Genomic DNA, 23,708 nt, shown 5'->3' on the forward strand with positions numbered 1-23,708 from the left:
GCTGGCTCACCCACCCAGTGTGTCTGCGAGCGTCTCCAGGGAGCCGCTAAATTACCATCAACAGAGGAGAGGGAGTTTATCAGGGGGCTCTCAGGGAGGAGAGAGAGTCCTCCTCAGGCTTAATTAAAATATTAGCCACTTCAGCAGGAAACACAAGCCATTCAAGAAGAGGATTCATTTCCCTCAAAGATACCAACCTCTTTGCTTCTTTAAATAATTCAGGGGGTTGCACATCAATCCAAATGACTAATGGTGGGAATTTAGGACAAGTCCTCTCTCATAATTACAACCTTAAAATCACCACCAAAATGAACACAAAAAATATTGTTTCTATTAAAATCATTAAAACATTTACGAGCAACATACAAGGGAACATCCGGTTCCCTTCAGCCCCTCCCTTTCCCCCCCCCCTCCCCCTCCGTCAGCAGCTTAAGGTGTCTATGTGGTCCCCGTGGCTTTGCTAATGGATTTAGGATATAAATCTATCATTTACTCAGCCAGTTAACACTACCCCGAGGCTGCTTTCATTCTGTCTCGGGAGACGCTGCTGTGGGCCTTTGTTGATGTGTTGTAATGGGAGCTTGTGAAAGAAACAAGTATGTGTTTTGATCGTGTTGGATTTCCAAGCGTGTTTGCTTAGAATATTCTTCCTTTGCGTTTTGTGGTAATGTGAATGTTCAGGTGCAGTGACCAGACCAACATCCCACCTGACACAACATCCGTGCATTTTTAGGGACTAAAAGGGAAAGATTAAGGACAAGCGGGCCTTAAACGGGTCATTGGTATTCTCCTGCACTCTTCACATTCAGGGCTAAACACTGGATTAATTGCAGTGTATGGAAAGAAAAGCAAAGCATAACCCCTGGACTTAGAGCAGGCGGATTGGCATCGATCGGCAGGGCTGCGGCTAAGCATCACTCTCCAATTATCTGTGATTCTCCTCAGTGCAGAGAGCCTGTGTGTGCCATCTGCCTCCCCTCCACCCTGCCACTGCAAACACAAAGTGGGCTTCACCTTTACATTCACCCTCACGCAGAGAAGACACGGGACAAGGAGGATTCTGCGACAGAAAACGCAGGGCTTAACCCACAGCGAGCACACAAGCCCCCTGCATCTTAAGTATTACGGTTCTCTTGATTTGTGCATGGTGCCTTTCAGCAGAATCAGGGAAGCTGAGGCCATATGTGCAGTGGCTGCAGCTGGATATTATTGCTCCATGCTGGTTCTTGGCCAGGTGGACAAGTGGAGGAGTGTCCTTCAACTGAGTGGTCAGTGAGGCCAGACCACAGCCCAACACATGTGGGTAGATTCAGACTCAGGCAGATGGCCAGAGCTATTAGCCCCAATTACAACCAGGAACCCTCCACGCATCTCCAGAGCTCGGCCATACGGGCAAACTGCAGCCAGCACTCCGAGGGCGGAGGGCCAGACGGACGGGAAATGAAGGAGAGGACAAACAGACTTTGGATGATGATGGGAAACAAGATGGGAAGAGGAGAATTTAATTAAACTAAGATTCAAGGAAATGTTACCTGAACATGTGATGTGATTTCATATCACCTCTATATTGTTGTCTAATAATAATCAACATTAAAAACAAATACAAATGCCTTCTTTGTATCATCGGAAGATGCCTCATAAGCTACACTCTGCTGAAGCTATCAATGATAAAGAGAGCACACGTTTAATTGCCCGGGTTATAAATGATAGTCAATTACATTTTTAATTGGAACAAGAATTCAACTTAATTGTAAAAAAGGAAAATGCAGTGTTTCAAGAAACATCATTTAATTATATCAAAGTGTAAAGTAAAGAGAAAGCATAGCTTATAAATCAACGAGCTCAGTTTTTTCCCTCTAAATTAGGCTCTAACCAGAAGGATTGGCAATGCATGCAAAATTCGATCAAATTTGCTTTCAAACGGACTGAAAAATAGAGCACATTTATTCTATTCCGCCTGTTTAGACATAAACAAGAACAGCATTTTCTACATTTGCTTTCCTGCTTGATTTATTGCCATCCTCCTTTCCAGCAATCAATTTCTGTGTTTCAGTGGCATCCCCCTCCGCCCGGCCTCAGCGCCTGCTTGGGAAAAGCAGTGCTGCACCCTGCTGATAAACAAGAGGAGTGCAGAGGCTGCTGCTGCTGCTGCTGCTGCTGCTGCTTTGTTAAACAGAGCCTGTTTTAAATGCAGTATATCATCCAGGAGGTCAACTAAAAGCACAGGAGATGTGAGATATGAACTGTATTAGTCTTAGGATATAAACCCCGTAAATTATTTCTACATTAAAGTCAAACTCTTACCCCTCGGAGGGCAGATACTTTGTGTGTTCTCAACTGGATTAGAGAGGACTTTCTCTGGGGAGATCAGAGGAGAACAAGAAGGAGTCCTGGGTGGAGGTCACCTCACACATCACATTTAATGCAGAGTGACCTCCACAATAAGCTCTTAGTGGGTGTATCCGATCAGATCGATCCCTCTGCTCTGCAAGTGTGTGTCAAACGATGCACAGTCGAACACACTAAAACACCATTGCTAAGATGACCAGTGCAAAAACCATTAGTTGACTGTCAGGAATGTAATCAACAACAATTCATTGTTTTAGTTAGTTATCAAACAACAAGGCCAAATAATCTCATCCCAGCTCCTTGTGTGAGGATGTGCTGCTCTTCTTAGTTTTGTTACTGTTAATTAAATATTTACAGATGTAAACTATTGTTCAGACACTTGAATATGTCATATTTGTCTCTAGGAATCTGGGATGAACTTTTTATAATGTTATTAAGATTTATTAATCATTGAAAAGATAATTATTTGCAAACCATATTGTTGCACCATTCTTTTGATCCAAGTGAATGTGTGTAAATTAAATATACAGTGGTACATTTTTCTTTATATTAGATATCGTAAAGAAAATGGAGAAAAAGGCTGTATCCAAACAAAGTAACTGGATGACCCATTTATTTGCAAGTCCAAAACCCCCAAATAATGAGTATGAATAATCACATTTGAAGCTGAAACTACGAACTATTTTTGACACTTTTATTTAAACTGGCTGCAGAATGATTTAGTTGTTATGCAATAATCAAATAATTGTTGCAGCATAAATGAAATAAAAGTAATAATCACATCTGTTAATCCTATCAAATGAAACATAGGACCCACCTGTGCAATCCCTAGCACACACTCAAAACCATAAAGAGACATATTTAGAGATCTTTGAGACAACTTCTCAAAGACGAGGCTGTCAAATCTGCCTCGTAACGTTTGAGGAGACAAGGACTGAGGATTGTTTCCAGCAAGGAACTCCATCATCTCCACTAAATGGACAGGACTAAGGACTAAGGGCAGTGCGGAAGAGGGGGTCATCACCAGCGGACAACATGGTGTCTTCATTATTATGAGGCTGCGGGGAAACAATGGGACACAGAGGCAGGAGAGAGATTGATAGCATGGAGTCATTTGAGCTATTGGTTATTCTGAATGGAGAATGGGCTTATTGGATGCAGGCCTCACCCACTGCCTCACATTGATTTCCACTCACTCCTTCAGCTCGGTGCCCTTGTGCTACTATCTCCTTCTTATTCAGTCACTTTGACTTCCTTACTGTCCTTTACTTATCCTAAATGCTTCCTCTATTCCAAGAAAAAGAAATGATCACCAACACGAGGCTATCGAAAGACGAGGAGACAAGAGACATGTCGTGATAAAAGAAAGGGACGAGTATAAGGAGGAGGACGGATCATGGCGCAGAAGGGATGGAGTGAAAGACAAAGAGGAAGTGAAGGAGAGACGGCGGTGTGGAGGGAGAGACAGATGGGGGCGCAGAGATGAAGTGAAAGAGAGACAGAGCAGGAAACAGAGGGAGAGAGGGAGGTGTAATTATCTATCAGGTGTTCGGGTGTGCGTGACAGAGGAGGAAGCTCATTAGCACACTCTGTGTACACCAATTACACAGCCAGGCTTCTCAGGGCATTCCCCTGGCATGTCTGTATGGTGGGACGCTGACACACACACACACACACACACACACACACACACACACACACACACACACACACACACACACACACACACACACACACACACACACACACACACACACACACACACACACACACACACACACTTAAACTTTAATTCACGTTAGATTATAAAGAGGACATTCACTCTCGTGGACAGAACAAACAAAGTCTTAAAATAGAGTATAAGTATGATTTTGATTAACGCTCAAAGGACTGCTGAGACAGTAAGGCTGAGTAAAGAGGACACAGCCTGGCAGGTTATGGGCCTCTCTTGTATCCATATCATTGGACAAGTGCCTGACCAAAAACGACATTTTCAGAAGGACACAATAATCAATATCTAATATTTCTTAATGTCGGAGCCCAAACTCAATTAAACACAGGAGATACTTGATTTTGTACGACTGATAATTAAATAGTGAGGGATTTTAAACTATTGTTCAGACACTAAAGACGTCATTTTTAAATGAAGGAACCTTTGTTGGACATTTTCTGACTGTTCTCACGTTATTTATAAAAGTGATCAACAGATAACTAGTTGAATCAGTAATTATTGTGCTCCAAGACTTGTTAGGGAATAGAGGGTAGGGATAACTTAAGCTGTATTCAACAAAATATCAGATAGTTCTTAATGTTAATGAACAAACTCAAGTAAACGCCATTTACTTTTTTTTTTTTTTTTTTTTAATCCTTAAAAATGTGAGTTTCAAAATCTTAAATTTAGTATGAAATGCTCTATAAAAGGTCTCAGTCTTTGGCTGCTTCAGGATTCAACATGAAAGACAGTACAGTGTCTCTTAAGAAGATGAAAAACCTCACATATCCATAGTGTATAAATGATATTAAACACACATGATTTACGTGAGGGCTAAAACATGCACAGTAAAACGATGTGGGGTAATCATTGTAACGGTATGATGTGAGATATGAATATTGCTTGTGTGTATTGTGGACAGTTCACCTGTGGACGTTGTTCTGGCTGGATGGCACCTCTCCCATGTTGCACACCGACAGGACCTGCTTGCTAATCGCCACTCTCGAGGTGTTTGCTGTTGCCATGGTGATGGTTGCCGAGGTCTCATTCATGCCCAGGAGCTTACCTGAGAGGAGGCAAAGAATGTTCAACGGACAAAAAACGAAGGTAAATTCTATTATAACAGTACAATCAAAGGGACTGTTCAAAAATACATATTCTTCTTCTAGTGTCATAGTAGTCTAGTGTTATATCTTAACTATGACTGCTTTGAATTGCCAAGAGTAAGAGATATCTGCCAAATCTGTCAATTTGAATGGAACAAGATGTCACTCGCCTTTTGGTGCTCAAAGCTCCAAAAACACATTTAAAAACTCAACAGCAATATCTACTCACAGAAATCGTGACCCGGTTACTCGAGATAATCCACAGACCTTAGTGTGAACAGATTATTGTTGGAAATATTTTTGTTTTACCATAGCATCATGCAATAATCTACTAATTTGCAACAGACTTTTACTTTGAAAGCAGAGATGTAAACAATAATGGCAAAGTGTGTGTAACGTTGGCTAGCTGACGTGAGTTAGCTTTGTATCAAATCAAGCCTCTCATTCCTTCATGCAACTGCTCACAATAATGTGTTTGGATTATCTTGCAGAATCAGGGTCATCACTTCTGGAAAGAGACAATAGCATTACAATGTAAGAGAAATAATATTTATTCTAAGACTTTAGCTTGAAACCAAGACTTCATATATAGCAGTATTTTGTATTTACTAAAGGGTATAATTACAATTCCATACTTGAGTGTTATGGCTATAAGAGGTCCAGTAACCTGCTGTATACAGAGGATTTAGGACTTGGTTTTAGGGCTGGATGGACATCAATATAAAATAGATTTTGATTATGACTTATAAACTGTGGGGGAAACTTCTGAAGCAATTGGAGTCAGGACTCAGAGAGACACGAGGAGAGCTGGAGCTTTGATGTCAAACACTGACGGTTTATTTGGAGCTTTGGCCGGATAATTCACAAAACAAGTCAACGAGTCAGAGGTTCTGACTTCACGGTAGAGTTGCCACGTCAATTCTGAAGAACTCTACCCCAGACCCGTGTATTTAGCTAGTTCAGAGAGAATAATCCACATTGTGCATAACAAGATAGAATGATAACACCTCTATCAAAACACTGAGAGCACAGCAGCCAAGGTTACAGGTGCCTGTGCTCAGTCGGTATGAACTGATCAACTGGGTCAAAGTTATGGGCCTTGGAAATTATTTCCCCAACATAAAAAAAAAAGCTCTTTTTTAATATTTCAGAAAGAGGCAAGGCAACTGGCCAGTTCATGTGCACTTAGTAATAGACAAGGATTTAAGAATAAGAATGGAGATAAAGACGCACAAGTTAGTTGGAAATAAAGGAGGTCTTAAAAGGCAAATATAATGAAAAACCTGTAAATGAAAGACTTAATTAACTTAACACAAATGGTATAAAGCTGCAATTTGCTAGAGAGAGAGAAAAAGGCTCAAGCAAAGGAAGTTGTTCCTCTGATTTGTGTCTGAGTGCAAGGTGTATTCAGTAGAGCTCAAAACACAGCGAATGAAGATTAATTAAGGAGGAAGCAGCATTAAGCAGCCACTTACAACACACTGATGGCTCAGACTGTAGCTCTACGTGTGTGTGTGTGTGTGTATGTGTATGTGTGTGTGTGTGTGTGTGTGTGTGTGTGTGTGTGTGTGTGTGTGTGTGTGTGTGTGTGTGTGTCATACCATTAAGTGCTTCATAAGAGGAGGGAAGCATTGTGCCTTAATAACAAGGGTGATGAGGAAAATGCTATTTGCTGCACGCTACTAGGATTTTATTTCACTTTATAAAATTAATTTATGAATGCTACATACACTATAAAAACACTAAATCAAATTTAAAGATTAAAAGGCCAACCTCTGTGAAGTAAAATGTAGGTTTTATTAGATCGGTAAATGTAGTGAAGACTCATCTTTGACAATTAATTCATCTTTAAAGAATATTTAAATGGCATATTCTATATCTTTGTTGTTGTGGTCATCCCTGTATTTATAGGGCATAATGTGATATTTCTATCAACATCAGAAATCCATTATTGATCAGGCTACATTAAATATATTGAACCTGCGCATTGTAGTTTACTTTAAGTCGATCCCACATTAACTGCTGTTGTAAATACCTACTAAAGCACTTAATGAGCATTAATCTGCAGCTGAACATAATCCCCATGAAATGCACCGTTTGCAAAAAAAGACTTAAAACCCAAAAATGTAGAAAATCATTTCCATTTTTCTTTTTAAATTAGACTATATATTTTTTTAAGCTGTTTGGACAATGCACGTAGGAAATGGAATAACACATTTTAGGTTGTGTAAGATTTTCTATAAATACCAGAAATATAGCATACAGCCTAGGGCTGCTCGATTATAGCAACAATCATAATCTCGATTATTTGGGTCAATAATTGATATCACGATTATTAAAAACGATTATCCATTTACTTTGAAAACATCAATTTATTGGAGAAAAAAAAGTGAACAGGATGTTTTTAACAGTTGATTACCCTGAACTTTAAATATAATTCAACTGAAAAAACAATAAAGAAAACAATTTATTAAAAAAAAAGAAGAAAAAAAAAGTAATAATAAAATAATCGTTTTATTTTGATTACGTTGTTTTTGTAATCGTTGCAAGCCATAATCGTAATTGCGATTAAAATAAGATTAATTGAGCAGCCCTAATACAGCCAGCCTTCAACTTTAATCATACCACTGTTCATTTGCGCAAATATAAAAGCTATTTGAACCAAACAGTCTTAAATGTTATTAAGACATTACAATAGCAGTGTGTGTGTTATTAGCCATTCTGCTTAGTCCATATTTCAACTATCCTAGTTTATGGCCATGTGTAGTAAAAGCACTTATTCCGAACAGCTCATGTGCTTCAGAGACTTTGTATGAGTAGAACAACAATTAAAGTTGTTTTGCTCATGTAACCCACCTTGCTCCTTGCTGTAGTCCTGCTCCGTCATGCTGCTGGGCATCAACAGCTCTCCCACAGCCGGCTGTATGGACACACTGAACTGGGCCTCCTTGGTGCTGAAGAGGACAACACCAGAACAATAACTGATGTGTTACTTATTGACAGGATATCTAACATGTTGCAGAAATCTTGTAAATTAGGACCCTTATGCTATGTCATTTGAGTTCCTCTTAGTCTGAGTGACCGGGTTATGATGTGTGGGGGAGTGTGCGTGTTATGTGCACTTTGTTTGTGTATTAGACATTTCTCCTCTGATTGCCTCGCAAACCACGCTCTGTGAATGGCATGTTGGGCCAGATTGATTCCCCCCATCCTGAACAGATTTTCTGATAAGGCTATTGATCAGCTGAGCAGCGGTGCCGATGGCATTCAGCAGGTTGATTTGAGCTGGGCCTGATTACTGGAGGAATAATTGTTATCCCAGTGAACCCGGATCAATCGTGGCTGATGTCTCACCTGGGAGTGCCGGCACAGAGCAGGTAGGAAAAGGAAAATTACCAAACAACAAATGAGAAAGGAAAAACGGTAAGAGAAAGAGCCACTTAAGGGAGATGTGGTGAAGAATCTGGAGACATGGGGGGAGAGCAGGAGCAGGAAAAGGTAGTGAAAAAGATGTCGAAAAAAAGCTTGATTGATGCGAGTGTGTCAGGTTGTCTTACCACAACTGGAAGTTTGCTGCTTGTGTCGAGTCGCTGAAGTCAATACCCATGGAAACCGTCACCGAGGCCTCTGGCTCCAGCCGCTCTGAGAGTGGAAAAGAGGAGAGGAAAAAAGGAAGAGTGAGTGACAAGGGCACAGTGTGAAACGTGAGGAAAGGAGGTGGTGGAGGAGGAGGAAGAGGAGGAGGAGGAGGAGGAGGAGGTGGGGAGCAGCAGAGTGGAACAGACAGGCATCCACACCACTTTTGTTTTCTACTTCACAAAGCAAGGCCACCGTGTGTGAGAAATCTATCCTTCAATCTCATCCCCCAACCCCTCTAGCCTCGGGGAGAAGGAAAAAAAACAACACATGAAGGACTAGCATATTTCCAAAACTACAGGCTTGTCAAAGAGAGCATCAGCATCAAGAGAGACGAGGTGAGGGAGGGAGACGGAGCGGGCGAAATGCAAGCTAGACACAGAGTTAAGTAAAGCCAAAAAATGCTGAGGAGTGAGTCTGGACAGCTGAGTGGGGGGGAGGGGGAGGGGAAGGGAGGTTAAGGATGAGAAGAACACAGACAGACAGAAACATCCTCCACGCCTCCCCAGTCGGCCTGGGTCTCTCTCTCCGGAGCGAGGCTGTTTGACTGTAGCTCTTTCCTCAGACGGAGGAGAGACTCCAGAGGAAAGCCTCTGAAAACAGAGCCATCATGGACTCACTTCCAATCCAGCCTTCCCCGCTTCTCTTACACAGTTTCTGCTTTTATTTACCTCTTTCTTTATATAGAGGCCCTTAATGCAAACAGTGAGTTATAATAATGTGTACAAACAAAGGATGTTTACAATGTAACCAATTTAATAAAATAGGTATAACACGATTATCAGCAAGTTTTATGTTACAATCGTGCCTAGCTGTTTCCGCCTATTCAGTTTTGTGCTGAGCTAACAACATCTGGCTGACCTTATTGTACAGAGGCAAGAGTTTCACAGGTATTCTCCTTAAACTCTAGGGAAGAAATAAATAAAGAACATTCCCCAAACAGTCATACTAATAATACTAATTATTTGAACCCTTTACTGACCTAAGTACTGTCTGACATTTGGGAATGTAGGGACAACAGTGTCACAAAGGAGATGAGAGAGGAGCGGCGGAGATAATCAGACGGGTTGAAAACTGTTATTATAGACTTTTCTTGACATTTTATCTCAAGGTAAAACATCAAATATGCACCAAAAAAATGGCACGAATAAGTGATTTCACAGTTTTGTACAATCTTCAGCAGTTTCTCCTCCATTTAGCCAAATGAGTTGTTTCTTTAAAAACCGTTATGGTCTTCCTGTTATGTCACTTTGTTCCCAGATCCCAGATTACTCGTGTTGGTATAATGTTAGGAATAGGGAGGACAACACAGTGAAATAACGAAAACGACTAAGTGTTTTGTTTTGTTTTAATTTGGTGTGTTAACAATATTATAGGCAGAGGACATGTCGGAAACTAGGTGCTACTAATTAGTTAACAGGACAAATATGAAATGATTTAGGGACACACACTGGCCACAAACAGTGCTCAAAACACAAATAACATGTTCCTTTCAAAGTGCTAACTTAAAAACCACTCACACGGAGATGAGCACCAATGGAAACGAATGCATTGCTGGGTCAACACGCAACATTTCTAACAAAAATAATAAACCCTGTCATTTCTTATCCTGTAACAAACACACACAAAACAGCATTAAGCGTTGTCCGTATTCATCCCTCTGCAACTTATCCAGAACAACTCGCCAGTAGCCGGGCTCAATCGATCCAAATTACCCACTGTTTGGCTGCTTGAGTTCCTTCAATGCCCAATCAATCGCCTGCAATTGACTGTTTTAACGTGCTCCACCGCACACCACCTCCGAGTGTTTGTGTGTGTGTGCATGAGAAAGAAAATCATGAGGGAGCACTGTTCTCTCCATCTTATATTATACTGAGTGGAGCAATCATACAGCAGTGTGACAAGAAATATGGAGATGGTGCATGTTTGTTTGTTCTGATCGATACTAATGAACAGGGATTAGCTGGAGTAATATCGGCTGTTTTCAGGTTGGGAGTAATGGGACAGGGCTATTTGCTGAGCTGATAGCAAACAGGCTTTAAATGATCCTTTAAATCTGTCTGAGAAAACAATCATAGTATAGGTGGAGCTGCAGAAATGTCAGAAGGCCATCATGAATGAAAAGGAGAGACAACACATTTGTAAATGTCGTATTAAATGTGGTTATTTACATAAAAGAGGGAAAATAAAAATATCAAATTAAATCTGCAAAACTGCTCCGGCTGGAGTTTGAGCTCCGTGTGTCACTTAATTATTGGCCAGTAGCCAAATAATACAAATGTATAATGTAAAAACTCTAAAGCCACATGCTGCACTTCACGTCCATATCTGCAAGGCTTGGGCAATTAGAAAACAAGATGAAATCTAAAAGAATCTGACGAACCCTGGCGATGAACCTTTTAACAAAGTATTTGTACACAGATTTAATGTTTTAATACAACAGGTAAATGTGGATAATTCTCATTGTTATTTTTGAATTATTGCTCAGCTTTATATTCTAGCAAGCATTTGGTTGAAGTAATGTTGCAAGATATGATTATAGAAATCCGTCATCTCCATCACTCAGATTTATTTTATATACAAAAGAAAAATGACAATTTATAAGGATCTGGTTGGTGATATTCAAAACTTATGCTAATTGTTTTTAGCAGCAGATACATCCACACTTGCTTCTCTAATAAGGGAACTTCTATGTGAGATTGAAACGACAGTGTGTTCATGATATTAAAACCACTTATCTCCTAACGCAACATTAATGTGTTTATTTATAGATTTTGGATAACAATGGAGCTCTAATGCACAAAGTAAGAAGACATATAAGGCTATTTAGACTTTAGTTACAAAGATCAATTTATAGATGGTAAAAATCAATTAGCATTATTGGATTTTCCTGGAGCACCTGGAGTATTTTACAGATGCGCTACTCACCGATGGTGTTGAAGCAGTGGATGTTCAGACCCGCTGGGCTGCGCTCTCCTATGTGGATCTCCTCCAGGCTGTGGTCTGAGCTGTTGGTCAGTATGACCTGAACAGCCACCATACTGGGCTCGTACAAACAGGGCTGCCTGGGAAAATGGTACTTGGCTGACAGGCCTTTTCCAGTCATATGGTGAAGCAGCTCGTAGGTTTTCACAGGGCCGAAAGATGGAGTGGTGACCTAGAAGGATATATGAAAAAAGACATGAATAAACCTCAACAATGACTGACTTTAATGGTGATTTTATGTGGACAGCTACATCAAACTCCTTGATTATCAGAAGAATAAAGTCAAATATGAGCTGGATTAATCTAGGAACAACAGACTGAGAGCAGAAGGAATATGAGAGAACATTGCAAAGAAAAGAAGCTCTCCACATCAACACAATATGTGGGACGCCTTGTACATTACGGTGCAAATGCATCCACACAAGAGGACAGATTAATACAAGAATCTCCAGTCTTTCTAGCCTAGATTCATGCAATTCACCGTGTCCAATCAGCAGGCAGAGAGCAGCACTTCTGAGTGGAGTGGGACCAAGGGTTGGCTGACAAGTCCCCACCAACCCTCCCTTCATTAACTCTGTAGGGTAAAGAGGAGCCCATTTAAGACATGTCCTCAATCAGCCCAGTTAGATGGAAATGGGCTGGGTGCTCTGTCAAACCAGGCTGAATAAAAACAACCTCTAATGAATAGAAACACAAGTGCCTGCATGGGCCAAACTTGCCGCTCGCAGGTCTTTTTAAAAAGGAGCTTTTACCCTTTCAGAGACAGGAAATTGAATTACCTTTGAGAGATGTGGAGAAGAAAGGAGACGGATTTAGTGGGTGGTGTTTTCATTCTCTTTCAAATTAACATTACTTGGAAGGAACATTGTTCACACTTTCAGTTTTTTCACTGGACTGTAACAAATGTCAGCTCTTGTCAGAAAGATTAGGTGGTCCGGCCCACACAACGCGTCACACGCACTAAACATGTTGCTCTGTGAAACATAATAACATAATAAAAGTATGAGAGAGACGGCACTAATGAGTTCAAAACATCACAACGAACAAAGCCTTTTCACACCCTCTGAGACACTTAGCACCTGCAGAGGACGTATTCATACGCTGACATGGAGGCGTCTGCTGCAAATGAGGATAAGTTCAGTGACTAAAAAAATAGCTTTTTACCACTACACCTGAAAGCCATAACACATATTTAGTCACACTAGTGATAAGAAAAGGGAAAGAAATAAAAATATCTTGAAGAATGATATGAAACACCAGTGGTATGAAACAGGTTCTGTAAATAACAAGCAATAATTATGCCAATTAATATGACTCGTATGATATGAAGAAGCACAGTGTTGAGTGCTGTCAGGGTACATCGTGTTATTGAAGCCGGACACATTGGCAGCGTGTTCTGACTCGAGTGAGAGATGTACGAGGCGTCCTCCTCCAACTTGTCATGTGCCATGTGAGGATGAACAATCGCTTTGACATACAACAAGAGCAGCAGAGATGAGATTCAATGTGTTCACTTTACAAGCCATAAAACGCTCAGCTACTTTGTAATGCATCAGTGAGACCTCAAAAACCAACAGCTTTCAGAGGTCTCACTCTTTACTTAGAAATTGACCTACAAATAAGTCATAACGCATAAAAGAACCTCCGCTTTGTGAGGACGGGGAGTATCTGAATACTGACGTGATGCATGTGTGTGCGGATTTAGAAAAAACAGGTTACTACAGTGAAAGTATGACCAATACAGACGCAATCTGATTTCTCTGTATTTAATTGCGTAAAAACACATCGATTGATATAAACAGTCCATGAGTGGACAAAATAATAAGAACATATACAGAGACCAAAACTAATGTTCTAGTTTTCTGTTGGTGATGCTGTGATGACAGTAGTTTTCTACTCTGAACCGTTAGTTATGCACGTTTTTGTATTTTTTATGTATGTAATAAGCGATACTCGCAGATAACTTAAGAATCTTCTTGACCAGGTCAAAATGCAATATATGTTTTAAAAGTGTTATTAAAAGAACAAAGACCGTGCGGGCTAAATTGGAAACTAAATGCATTTGTGACCCGTTTTCAAATATGTAAGTCAAGTTAGGGGAGAATAGGCCTGGGTATCGTATTGGCACCAGTAAAACACATTTTCACACTACAGTCTGCCCGCATCACATCAGACGGAGATTAAACTGTCCGATCCCACCACCATCTCTCAGTCCCCTTGACGGAGCAGCAGTGTCTCCGGTGACCAGACCAGTGAAAGAGGTCAAACAAACATTTGTTGCCGTGCCGTAACGTCGCTGCGCCCTCACAAGCGCCCGTCACGCCACCGCCAGCCCCGCTAATTTATTGGGCCACTTTTGGATGTGTCAGAGCAGTCGGTGTCGATAAAGCTGGCCATAATGTTGGCCACACCATCACAACAGAGATTTACCTCCCTGACACACACATCCGGCTTCAAGGTCCTGTCTGTCGCCTCAACCGAGCAAGGAACAGAGACAGGACAGCGCTTCAAACGGCTTATTATCACCAATTTGACACAGCGGACAGTTAAAGCCTGACACTAGCGCCCCAGCAAGCGCCTTCACTCTTCCATCCATTGTTGTCCTGTAAGCCCATAACACCTCAAGTGTAAATAAGAGAAGAAGGGGGATGTAACCTTGACTTCTCTGTCAGGCCCCCCCCTTTCTTTCTTTGGCACCCATTCTCCACCCTGGACAGGAAGGAGGGAGGTGACAATGAGCGAGGAAGTTGATTGAGAGGCTCTATTATGCATCAACTTAAAGGAAGCTCCCGTGATGGATGACACAGACACCAGTCACCTTCAGAGCCCGGACGCCACGCTCCCAGCATCCTCTATCGCAAATGACCTGAAAATCCAGCTGACATATTCAAAAAAAGGGCTAAACTGGAGCTGTGGTAGCCTTGTGCCGTGTGCATAAGAGGGCCAATTTAAAAAGAAAGTGGTGAGAGATGTATGGGCATATATTGAAAATCCATTTCTGTTTTTCAGAGCCCGTCTGTCTCAAGCACCAGGGACAGGATTTCATTATGCTCTACAAGAGGTGTGAGGATTAAGGTAAGGGACACATGTTTGACTTTAGGCCCTAATTGTTCCCCTCAGTCAGGAGATGACAATTAATTGAGGGGGCGTCACAAGGACCTTGACTACAAATTGGATTAAATAAATGTTACTACAGCCATCTTAAACTACTTTAATGTAACAAGAAGTCTCTCCGGCGCATATAGACAGAGGTTACTTAATTTATGCCAATTTGTCAGTAAATTAGGTATTTTAAAATGATTAATTTTGAAATTTTCCATTAAAGAACATTAGCAATAATAGAGGATTGTTATTCAGAAACAGCATTGTCCTTCATTTAGTTGCTAACAGTTTCTTTGTCTTAGCATTATATTTAATAGAACAAAGGAACCCAGTAATGACTATTTCCATTATTGATTAATAAAAGGATTATCATGGTTTGTTATTTTAAAAAAAACTTCCCAATTATTGATTTTATACATGATGTTAAGAGATTCCTTAATATTGTTAGTTCACTTGTGACAGTTTAATAAACATACGGTAAGTGCCAAAAAAATTGGGGAAAAACAAGGGTATACTTTTTTTATTCTCATTTTCTGCCACTTCATATTTATATACTACTCTTTTTTTTAAAGGAAAATATACTTATCTACTTTAAGTCTAATTTTGAGTTATTAAAGGTTAATAAAAAAACGATTTTCGTTTGTGGAAGTTAGTTTGGTTGATGGATTTTGTAGAAGGCATTTTTCACATTGTTGTAATTCCTAGTGTTGCTTAATTTTTAGAATCTAAAAGTAACACAACTTTTGATGCAGCACTTTATTTTTTTTGGGGTATTTATACTATAGTACTGTTCATTATGCTTTGGCACAGGGTCTGAATATTGCCTTCAACACAAATAAATAAGCGGCGTAATACCACAGCAATGTTGGCAGTGATATGGTATCATTTATGTTTATATTTTAAAATGAAGGTTAGTTACCTTAGTGGTTGTTGCAGCCAAAAAAAACTAATTTTATAAACAGGATTCTTAGAGACGGCCATCATTTCCTCTTCCAGTTCAGAACAAACAGGAGAGACAAAATGCCTTAACACAGACACACAAAAACTAGTCCTCACAGAGTTGCTAAAACAAACTAATAAGAAAACAAATGCTGCTACAGCTGCATTAAAACACAAACATTTCCCAAACCGTCCAGTCACTGCGCGGGCACCTGCAGCAGCTGTGTGGGCATTTATTTCTCTTTAAAAGGCAATCTCCGCAGTTTGAGTGGCAGCGGGAGGGTTGGAGGGCAGGGGCTGCTATATTCGTGGCGCTTGGGGCCCTTCTGCTGATTCATAATTAGACGTGAACCCAGAGCGCCCACTACGGGGGAGGTCAGAGGGGTGAGGAGGGAGGAGGGGGAGGAGAGGGGGGTGAGCTGGCGGCCGCCTGATGGACACCAAATGAACAAATTATGATGGCCCCCTCTGGGCGTGATGGGGTCAAACGGCGTGCGCCCAGCCGCTGACAGTTCAATTTCCCCCCAACGCAGCCCCATTCGCTGCCTGCTAATTATGAATGAAAAGTTATCAGCCTCAGCCGCCCCGCCGCACACACGGACAGCGGTCGGAAGAGGTTTCGGGTGGGGGGGATTTAAGAGGCATTTGTGAGAGATCCTAATGTCAAAATGTTATTAGAGAGAACGGTAGCATGCAGAAACTGGGGAGAGGAGGAGGAGGCAGGAGAGGAGGTGGGTCAGAGACAGTGACCAGGGTTAATCTAAATGCCTTTGATAACCATGCAGTAATTCTCTAAAAGGGCCCGAGCGCTCAGCTGAGACAGACTCGCTGCCTCTGTGGGCAGATTGCTGAGGAATAGAAATGACACTGGGGCCAGTGTGTGTGTGTGTGTGTGTGTGTGTGTGTGTGTGTGTGTGTGTGTGTGTGTGTGTGTGTGTGTGTGTGTGCATGCGTGGGGAGGGGCGAGTGCGAATAAAGGTGAGGTTATTTACCCTTGTCTATGAATCCCGATGCCCATCATGTATTTATGCATAGAATTGACTCTAAATCAGATGTTGATGTGCAAAAAGTTGCCTGTTCTAATCTGCATTTCTATTCTCTATTACTCCATGAACTTCACCTGAGGAGGAGGAGAGAGCGACTAACAAGACTGCATAAACGCTGGCCTGAGAGCAGCTGTCAATCATACTGACTGACAGGCGCACAGGACTGACGGGTGGACAGAATATAGAGTAAAGCTAAACACACAACCGGAGCTGGAGTCAGTGTAGAGGCCGTTCAGACTGCTTGTGAAAAGACATTTGTTTAGAAAATGTTAGTTAACAAAGACTTAGATAAATCAGTCACTTTCAACATGATGAATTGAAGTTTCCCATTGTGTATTTAACAATTAATTAGACAATAAATTAAATGTTTCATCACATTAAGATTGCCTGAAAGTCTTTAACTTCAAGGGAGTTTGTCTTAATATATTATTACGATCAAACAGGCTTCCTGATTCCACATTCTTCAGGTCTTAATTGGCTGTAACTTTAAATGTACCGTGTATTAGTGAGAGTTGTATTGATCTTCTCATGTAACTGAGAAAAGCAAAGAAGCAAATGTACGTGGTACAAACGTAGTTTGAAACTGAAATTTATGTCAGAAGGAATCAGCTGTTAAATAATATTATATTCATGTCATAATATACAGTAAGACTAAATATGGTTTTAGATTTGTGATATTATATGGCAAATGTGTCTTTTCCTGGTTTTCAAGGCATTACAGTTAAGTGATGAGATTTCTGAATTTCTTACCAGACTGTTCAAGCTTTTCTATTACTTGCCTTCTCCTACCTTATTATATTACTGATGAATATCACACACAAAAAGGAAAGGCTTTCACAAACATACTGCACACTACACTATTGTCAAAATATCGATAGCACGGTAATTGTTTATTGATATATATTCATATTTATTGCCTCCATCATGGCCATAGGAAATTGTTGATAACTGATTACATGATCGATCAAAGAAATGTAAAAATATGAATCTTTAATCATGAATGAATCACAAATTGTCGTGTCTTGAAGCCCACCTTCATCATCATGAGTAATCTATCATCATCATGAGTAATCTATCAAAATCCAAGTCAAATGTCACACACCTGTGTGAATGCTGAACGTATTAAAACCATTTTAGCACCATCAGTGTTCTGTTGTTAAATCTTCAACGGGCAGAGTTAGCACAGACCTGGCTGTGAGACACACAATAGAAACAGCGACCGCAGGAAGAATGGTCTGGACATATTCCTCCCAGGGGGGGGGGAGACAAGATACAAAATAAACAGACGTGCAGAGTCCCTCACACACTGAGGAGAGAAAGGAGCCGTCACACTAGGAAAGGTCAACCATCAGATATACACAACGCCGAGACACAAGGGACGCAACATCTGACAGAGAGAGATGGAAGGTGACAGAGAGGAGGAGAGAGATAAGGGGGGGAGAAATACAGCGGGTGGACTTATAGATGAGACGCAGAAATAGAGTTCAAGGGTGCGGACGAGCAAAAGACGGCGAGGGTGAGAAAGACAGACTATAAGAGATACAGGAAACAGGAAGAGCAGTTGTGCCGCGCTGACTGGCTATAAATATTAGGAGGCAGAAAAGGTCAATAGTCGGCGTCTGGAGCAGAAATGTTGCACAGGGGAGAGAGAGGCTCATTTCAGCATCTCATACGCTGCTGCGCTGCTATATCAGTGTCACACAGGAAGGAACAGATGACTCTGAACGCATGGTGATGGAGGGGATGTCACCCTGTGTGTTTTCTAATGCAGACACACACACAAAGTATACCACCACTAACCTGCATGGTGGAGGAGATGTTGGAGAGGGAAAGGCCCTCAAGGTCCGAGAGCAGGCTGGAGGAGATGGCCGAAGACTTTGGTGCATTTGTGGGAGCAGGAGAAACTAAAAGGACCCCAAGAACACAGACATGTTAGGCATGTTAAAGCCAACAGTGAATAGAGTGCAACTTGCTTTAATGTGTATCAAAGGTTATGTTTGATAGTGTCACAGAGAGACATCCAAAGACATTACAACTACTGTAAAACGTATTTGATAAAAAAAATAGATTTAAATACCAAAGTTTACTGTTGTTACTATTGTGGCCTCAGAAAATACATCTATTTCAGCACATCATTTCTCCAAAATCACCTATTTGTGTTTGGTCTGTTGAAAAAGGGTTTAATGTGAGAACAGGCTATAAAACAAAAACAAGCTGAACAGCAAAGCTGGGTCTGTGACCATAAGTACATTTTAAGGCCCAGGCATTTGATACTGTGTATATAAAAATAAAAAAAATAAAAAAAGAAGCTTAGATTACAAACAAACATGTCGTGATTTACAGCGGTTTAAAGATAAACTCACAATCAACTAGATCCAGTAAGGAGACTTCCACCTTGGACTTCACTTCCGCCTGAAAAACGCAGGAACGTGATGATGAGTTACATATCACAAGGAAATTACAGAAAGAAATTACACCTAAAAACAAAAGTACGGAAAATGTGTTATGTGTTATTCAGCAGCCAGAGTGGCTCAATTCTTCTGGCAGTGTCTCTCGTTCAATCTAACAACTGATCCTCTGCACTTATATAAAACACATCTTTCGAGACGAAAGTCAATATTGAAAGAAAAATAATAATATCTGAGAAAAACGGACTGATAAATAATTATTTGTATGTATTTTCGTTTAGGTTATTATTGTGATAGGATTGCTCAATACCAAGGGGGTATTCGTTTTATTTTGAATAGCGTAGTCTTCTTTTCTTAACGATGAGCGAGCTGTTATTACAAAATATGAATGCCGCTTCTGGTAACACGGCAACACAAGGGGCAGGAATTGTGATGGCCGGTCTTTTGTTCCCAAAGCCACGGAGGGAGAAGTTGGCGACAGTGTGTGTGAGGCTCCAGAGACGCCGTTGGTATGTTTCTGCATTGTTAAATGTATTTTGACGTACTTGTTCTGTTGCCTTATTGTGTGAGAGTGCTGTTACGCAATCGACGGCTTTTACGCAGCGTGGTTTGGGTGCGCTCTGTTTTGTTTAGTGTATATTTTTAGACAGTGCAGATGATGTTCAGTGAGGTTTTCTGGGTTGCTTGGTTTCAAGTAGAGAAAGAGACTTTCTAATTAATTAATTTAAGTTAATGATGTTTTGTAGAATAACTCACAATTTATCATTTGAATTATAATACCCTGTGACTGCATTTTTATTATTATTATTCTAAATAATGCAATGAGGCATACAAAATGTTTGTGATTTGGTTTGCATGTGAACTAACATTTGTTTGTCCTCTGTGTTTGAAGGTTTTCAACCTGATGAGATTCTGACGAAAAGTGTCATATAAATAACTGCTAAGCAGAAAATAAGGACAAAAAGAAAGAATCTGAGTTGTCCAAGCGTCCTCTGTTGCCCTCCAGCCTCTCAAGTTTGGGCATAACACTGAAAACAGGCCAAAAGCCAGAAGAACTTGACAACATCAGAAATCTTTAATGACCTCTCATGCACAGTGTCGTGTCCCAAACTATAGCGGCTTGTCAGGTGTTGACTTGTGGGAATTACAACCAAGGGATGTAGCTGGCAACAGAACAGGGCGAATACAAATGCATTCAAACATACAAACACTTCTATCAACCTTTCTACACACCCTCCTAACCAACCAGGGGTCCAATCGTCACAAAAATAACCAAAAAACTCCACTCTGCATACTCTAGGCTGAGCAGACAGGAAGGAGAATAAAAAACAGTGGAGGGAGTGAGGAATTAAAACAAACAATAAAGTTAGAAGCCGTGTCTTATCAGATGGTCTCTTATTGACGCTTGGTGGCAGTAATGGGGAGGGAAATGTTGTTGGTAAATGAGAGGGAGAAAGAGAGAGGTTTTTAGAAAGAGAGGGGGAGAAAGATGCATAATTCATAGGCTGAGTCCAAATGACAAAATGTATGAAATGAGAATTTCATAGTGCAGGAAAGGAAAGGGACGGGTGAGAAATAATGAGTATTATAGGTAAGAAAAAGATGGGAAGTGGAAAAATAAATTAGGTGTAGAGACTAAATAAACCTGATACCACAGGAGAAAAATTAGCACCCTGTAGTATACTGTATATTGTGATTTGACGTTTTCGCCACATGCGGAATATACCAGGTTTTTTTATACAGTAGAATAGAAAAATATCAAAGCAGTTCAGAAAAATATTATTTGTATATTTTTGGGACATCTGGATGTTTGTGGCTAACTCTAGTCTGCACATTGCCGTCCATTAGGAAAGGATTCTTCTGATCTCCTCTGTAAAACCATTTGTTTATCTTATATCAAAATTAAATCAATTTCTCGGGGCTGAATCAAGTCACCTTAGGTTTGGACTTAACGTCGTTCTTCTTCTTCTTCTGTGGTGTAGCGGGGGGGTCTGAGTCCTCGGAGTCTGTCTCTGATCCGGAGGAGCTTTCAGCTGACGAGCTGCTGGCCTGAGCTACAGGACCATTTCCATTTTCATCTGAGTCACTGAAACACACATAAGAACAGAAAATATGTATTTATGCGAATTCAAGGACTGTGCATCTACTTAGTATTTACATAAAACTCATACAGGTTCCATTGATACAGTTTGAACAAATTGTCTGGAAGCCATTAGGCAAACAAACTTTTATTTTATTTATTCTCCATCCAAACTAAAAGCTTGAGCGTGGCGCGGTCAGAACAACAACGATCAATTTGTTTTTGTTTGTGAAGCTAATTCAATGTTGCATTCACTCAAAAAGATTTTTTCCATCTTCCTCCTCTCTCTTTCACTTGCTCTGTCCCTCTTCAATTTGTCCCGATAATGAGTGTTTACTCCGCCTGCCTGGGATTTTCAGCCGTTAAATTAATGAGGGGAATTGTGACGGTAACTGGCTTTTTAACTTGGGCGATGATGAAAAGCCAGTATTAATTTGGCCTACAGATTTCATTTGTTGCGAACAGGAAAAAGTGATATAAATCACTGTGGGCCTGATTAGGCCCTGCCTGAAATGACTGGGCCATAATGAGGGCATTATGCTGTGTTTGTTGTGGAAGCACTGGGGTGAGCTGTTCTAATTACTGTGTGTATGTGTGTGTGTGCGTGTTTGTGTGTGTTTGAGCACTGGGGTGAGTTTCTCTAATTATATTCTCTAATGGAGAGAACAGGGTCAGCCGGCGGCCTGTCACACAGCAGATTCAGGTACAATGTGTGTGACTGTGTGTGTCCGTGAGCAAATGAAGTAGAAGTGCATAAGAAACTAAATGTGCCAGTGTGTAAGAGAGTGTACGTGAGCATATTCAGTAGTAATGACTCAAATCTCATTCATTGGCAACACCAGGCTGCTAAATGACCAATCAAAAGTCATTATCCATTAGCCATGTAAATGTGGGTTACGCTACTGGAGGAAAATTCTCCTTGATTAGCTTGTTAATGGAAGTCACACTAACGATATTCTAGCAGCTCTGCCAGCCTGGTGTGTGTGAATGCGCGCGTGTGTGTGTGTGTGTGTGTGTGTGTGTGTGTGTGTGTGTGTGTGTGTGTGTTACAGAGAAGGTGTATGTACAGTACAATAGGTGTGTAATGGCTCATTGGCTATACTGTAATCTCCTTTCAGAAAGATGGTAAGATTTGTTGTCCTTTGAATTGAATTACATTTGGTGAACTTTTTGACTGAACATAAGTGCTCCTGCTAGAATCTTGTTTGTTAAAAAGGACATACAATTAAAACTTTTTAGTGAAACTGTTGTTGATTGTGGTTGTATACAATGAATATATTTTAAAATGTATCCTTTTATTTGGTGCATAAGATCTACAAAGAGTTTTTGTCACATTGTATTACACAAATGCTAATATCCTGCTTCCAGCCTCCCAAAGATGGGAGGGGTTTATCCGTACCTGAAAGCAGCAGGTGGCTTGCTCTTCTTTTGTGGTGCCTTCTTGGTCTTTTTCTTCTTCTTTGGTTCAGATTCAGATTCACTGGAGCTTTTCTCAGATCCACTGGAACTCTTTCCAGAATCACTGGAGGTCTTCTCTGACTCTTCACTGCTTTCCTCCTCACTCTCACTGCCGGACTCTGCACAGAAACACAGATATACAGAACGTTAGTATAAACAGTATATCAAAGACTGGTGGATTTAAGTCCTATATTTTAAAGAAACCAAACACTGTTTGGATAACTTCTATAGTCTGCATTTTATCAGTAGAATCAACTAATTAACAATCTGAATTTACCTTTTTATATTGTATATTTTTGGAGTGGCAGAGTACGAGTATTCTTGCCCGTGTTTTAGTTCACAGGCATACGCAGGATTTAGAAATAAATTAGGCATGCGCGTAATCCAGCATTCTGTTGTGATGTTAGCTTATTGATATCACTGTTAATTCTCCTAATATTTCATCAGAGCTGTATTCATTTACTGCCAATTCTAACTAAATTCCCCCTTAGATTGATACGATTGGCCATCATTAACTGACTTCTAGGGACGGGTACCGAGCCCCGGTATTAAACGGGCCTCGGGGCTGAATTATTAAAGACTGTGGTACCGTTAAGCTCCGACGTTATCGGTCTTTTTATCGGTACCGGAGAGAGACATGTAAAACATATGTTATGTGTATTATTGCTACACAAACATTATATTGCAGTTTTAGTGTCGCCAACTCCATTTCTAATACGCGAAAAAAAACTGCAAAATGCGTCTATGATTATTTTTAGTATTTTCGATCTCTCTCTCCCGCCTGTTTGCGAGGGGGCGGGGCAGTTTACACACACGCAGCTGCTACATGCAGCAACACACACACACACACACACTGCGGAGATGGCGGAGAGAACGCGCTCCGAGGTG

General features: G+C 40.7%; 1 protein-coding gene across 1 annotated transcript in view; it reads right to left on the minus strand.

Moving 5' to 3' along the window:
• The window catches only part of ap3b1a (adaptor related protein complex 3 subunit beta 1a), a 58,138-nt gene that overhangs the window by 1,860 nt on the left and 32,570 nt on the right, over positions 1-23,708 (minus strand). Inside the window, exons 19-26 of the mRNA XM_010796197.1 lie at positions 22,762-22,939; positions 21,218-21,368; positions 19,238-19,286; positions 18,675-18,778; positions 11,731-11,959; positions 8,724-8,808; positions 8,023-8,120; positions 4,988-5,126 (exon numbers count right to left, since the gene is read on the minus strand). Coding sequence (XP_010794499.1) covers positions 4,988-5,126; positions 8,023-8,120; positions 8,724-8,808; positions 11,731-11,959; positions 18,675-18,778; positions 19,238-19,286; positions 21,218-21,368; positions 22,762-22,939 — 1,033 coding nt within the window. The remainder of the gene's footprint in view (positions 1-4,987; positions 5,127-8,022; positions 8,121-8,723; positions 8,809-11,730; positions 11,960-18,674; positions 18,779-19,237; positions 19,287-21,217; positions 21,369-22,761; positions 22,940-23,708) is intronic.

The sequence above is a fragment of the Notothenia coriiceps genome, unplaced genomic scaffold, assembly GCF_000735185.1.
Source record: "Notothenia coriiceps isolate Sejong01 unplaced genomic scaffold, NC01 NC01_scaffold00037250, whole genome shotgun sequence".
NCBI classification, from domain to species: Eukaryota; Metazoa; Chordata; class Actinopteri; order Perciformes; family Nototheniidae; genus Notothenia; species Notothenia coriiceps.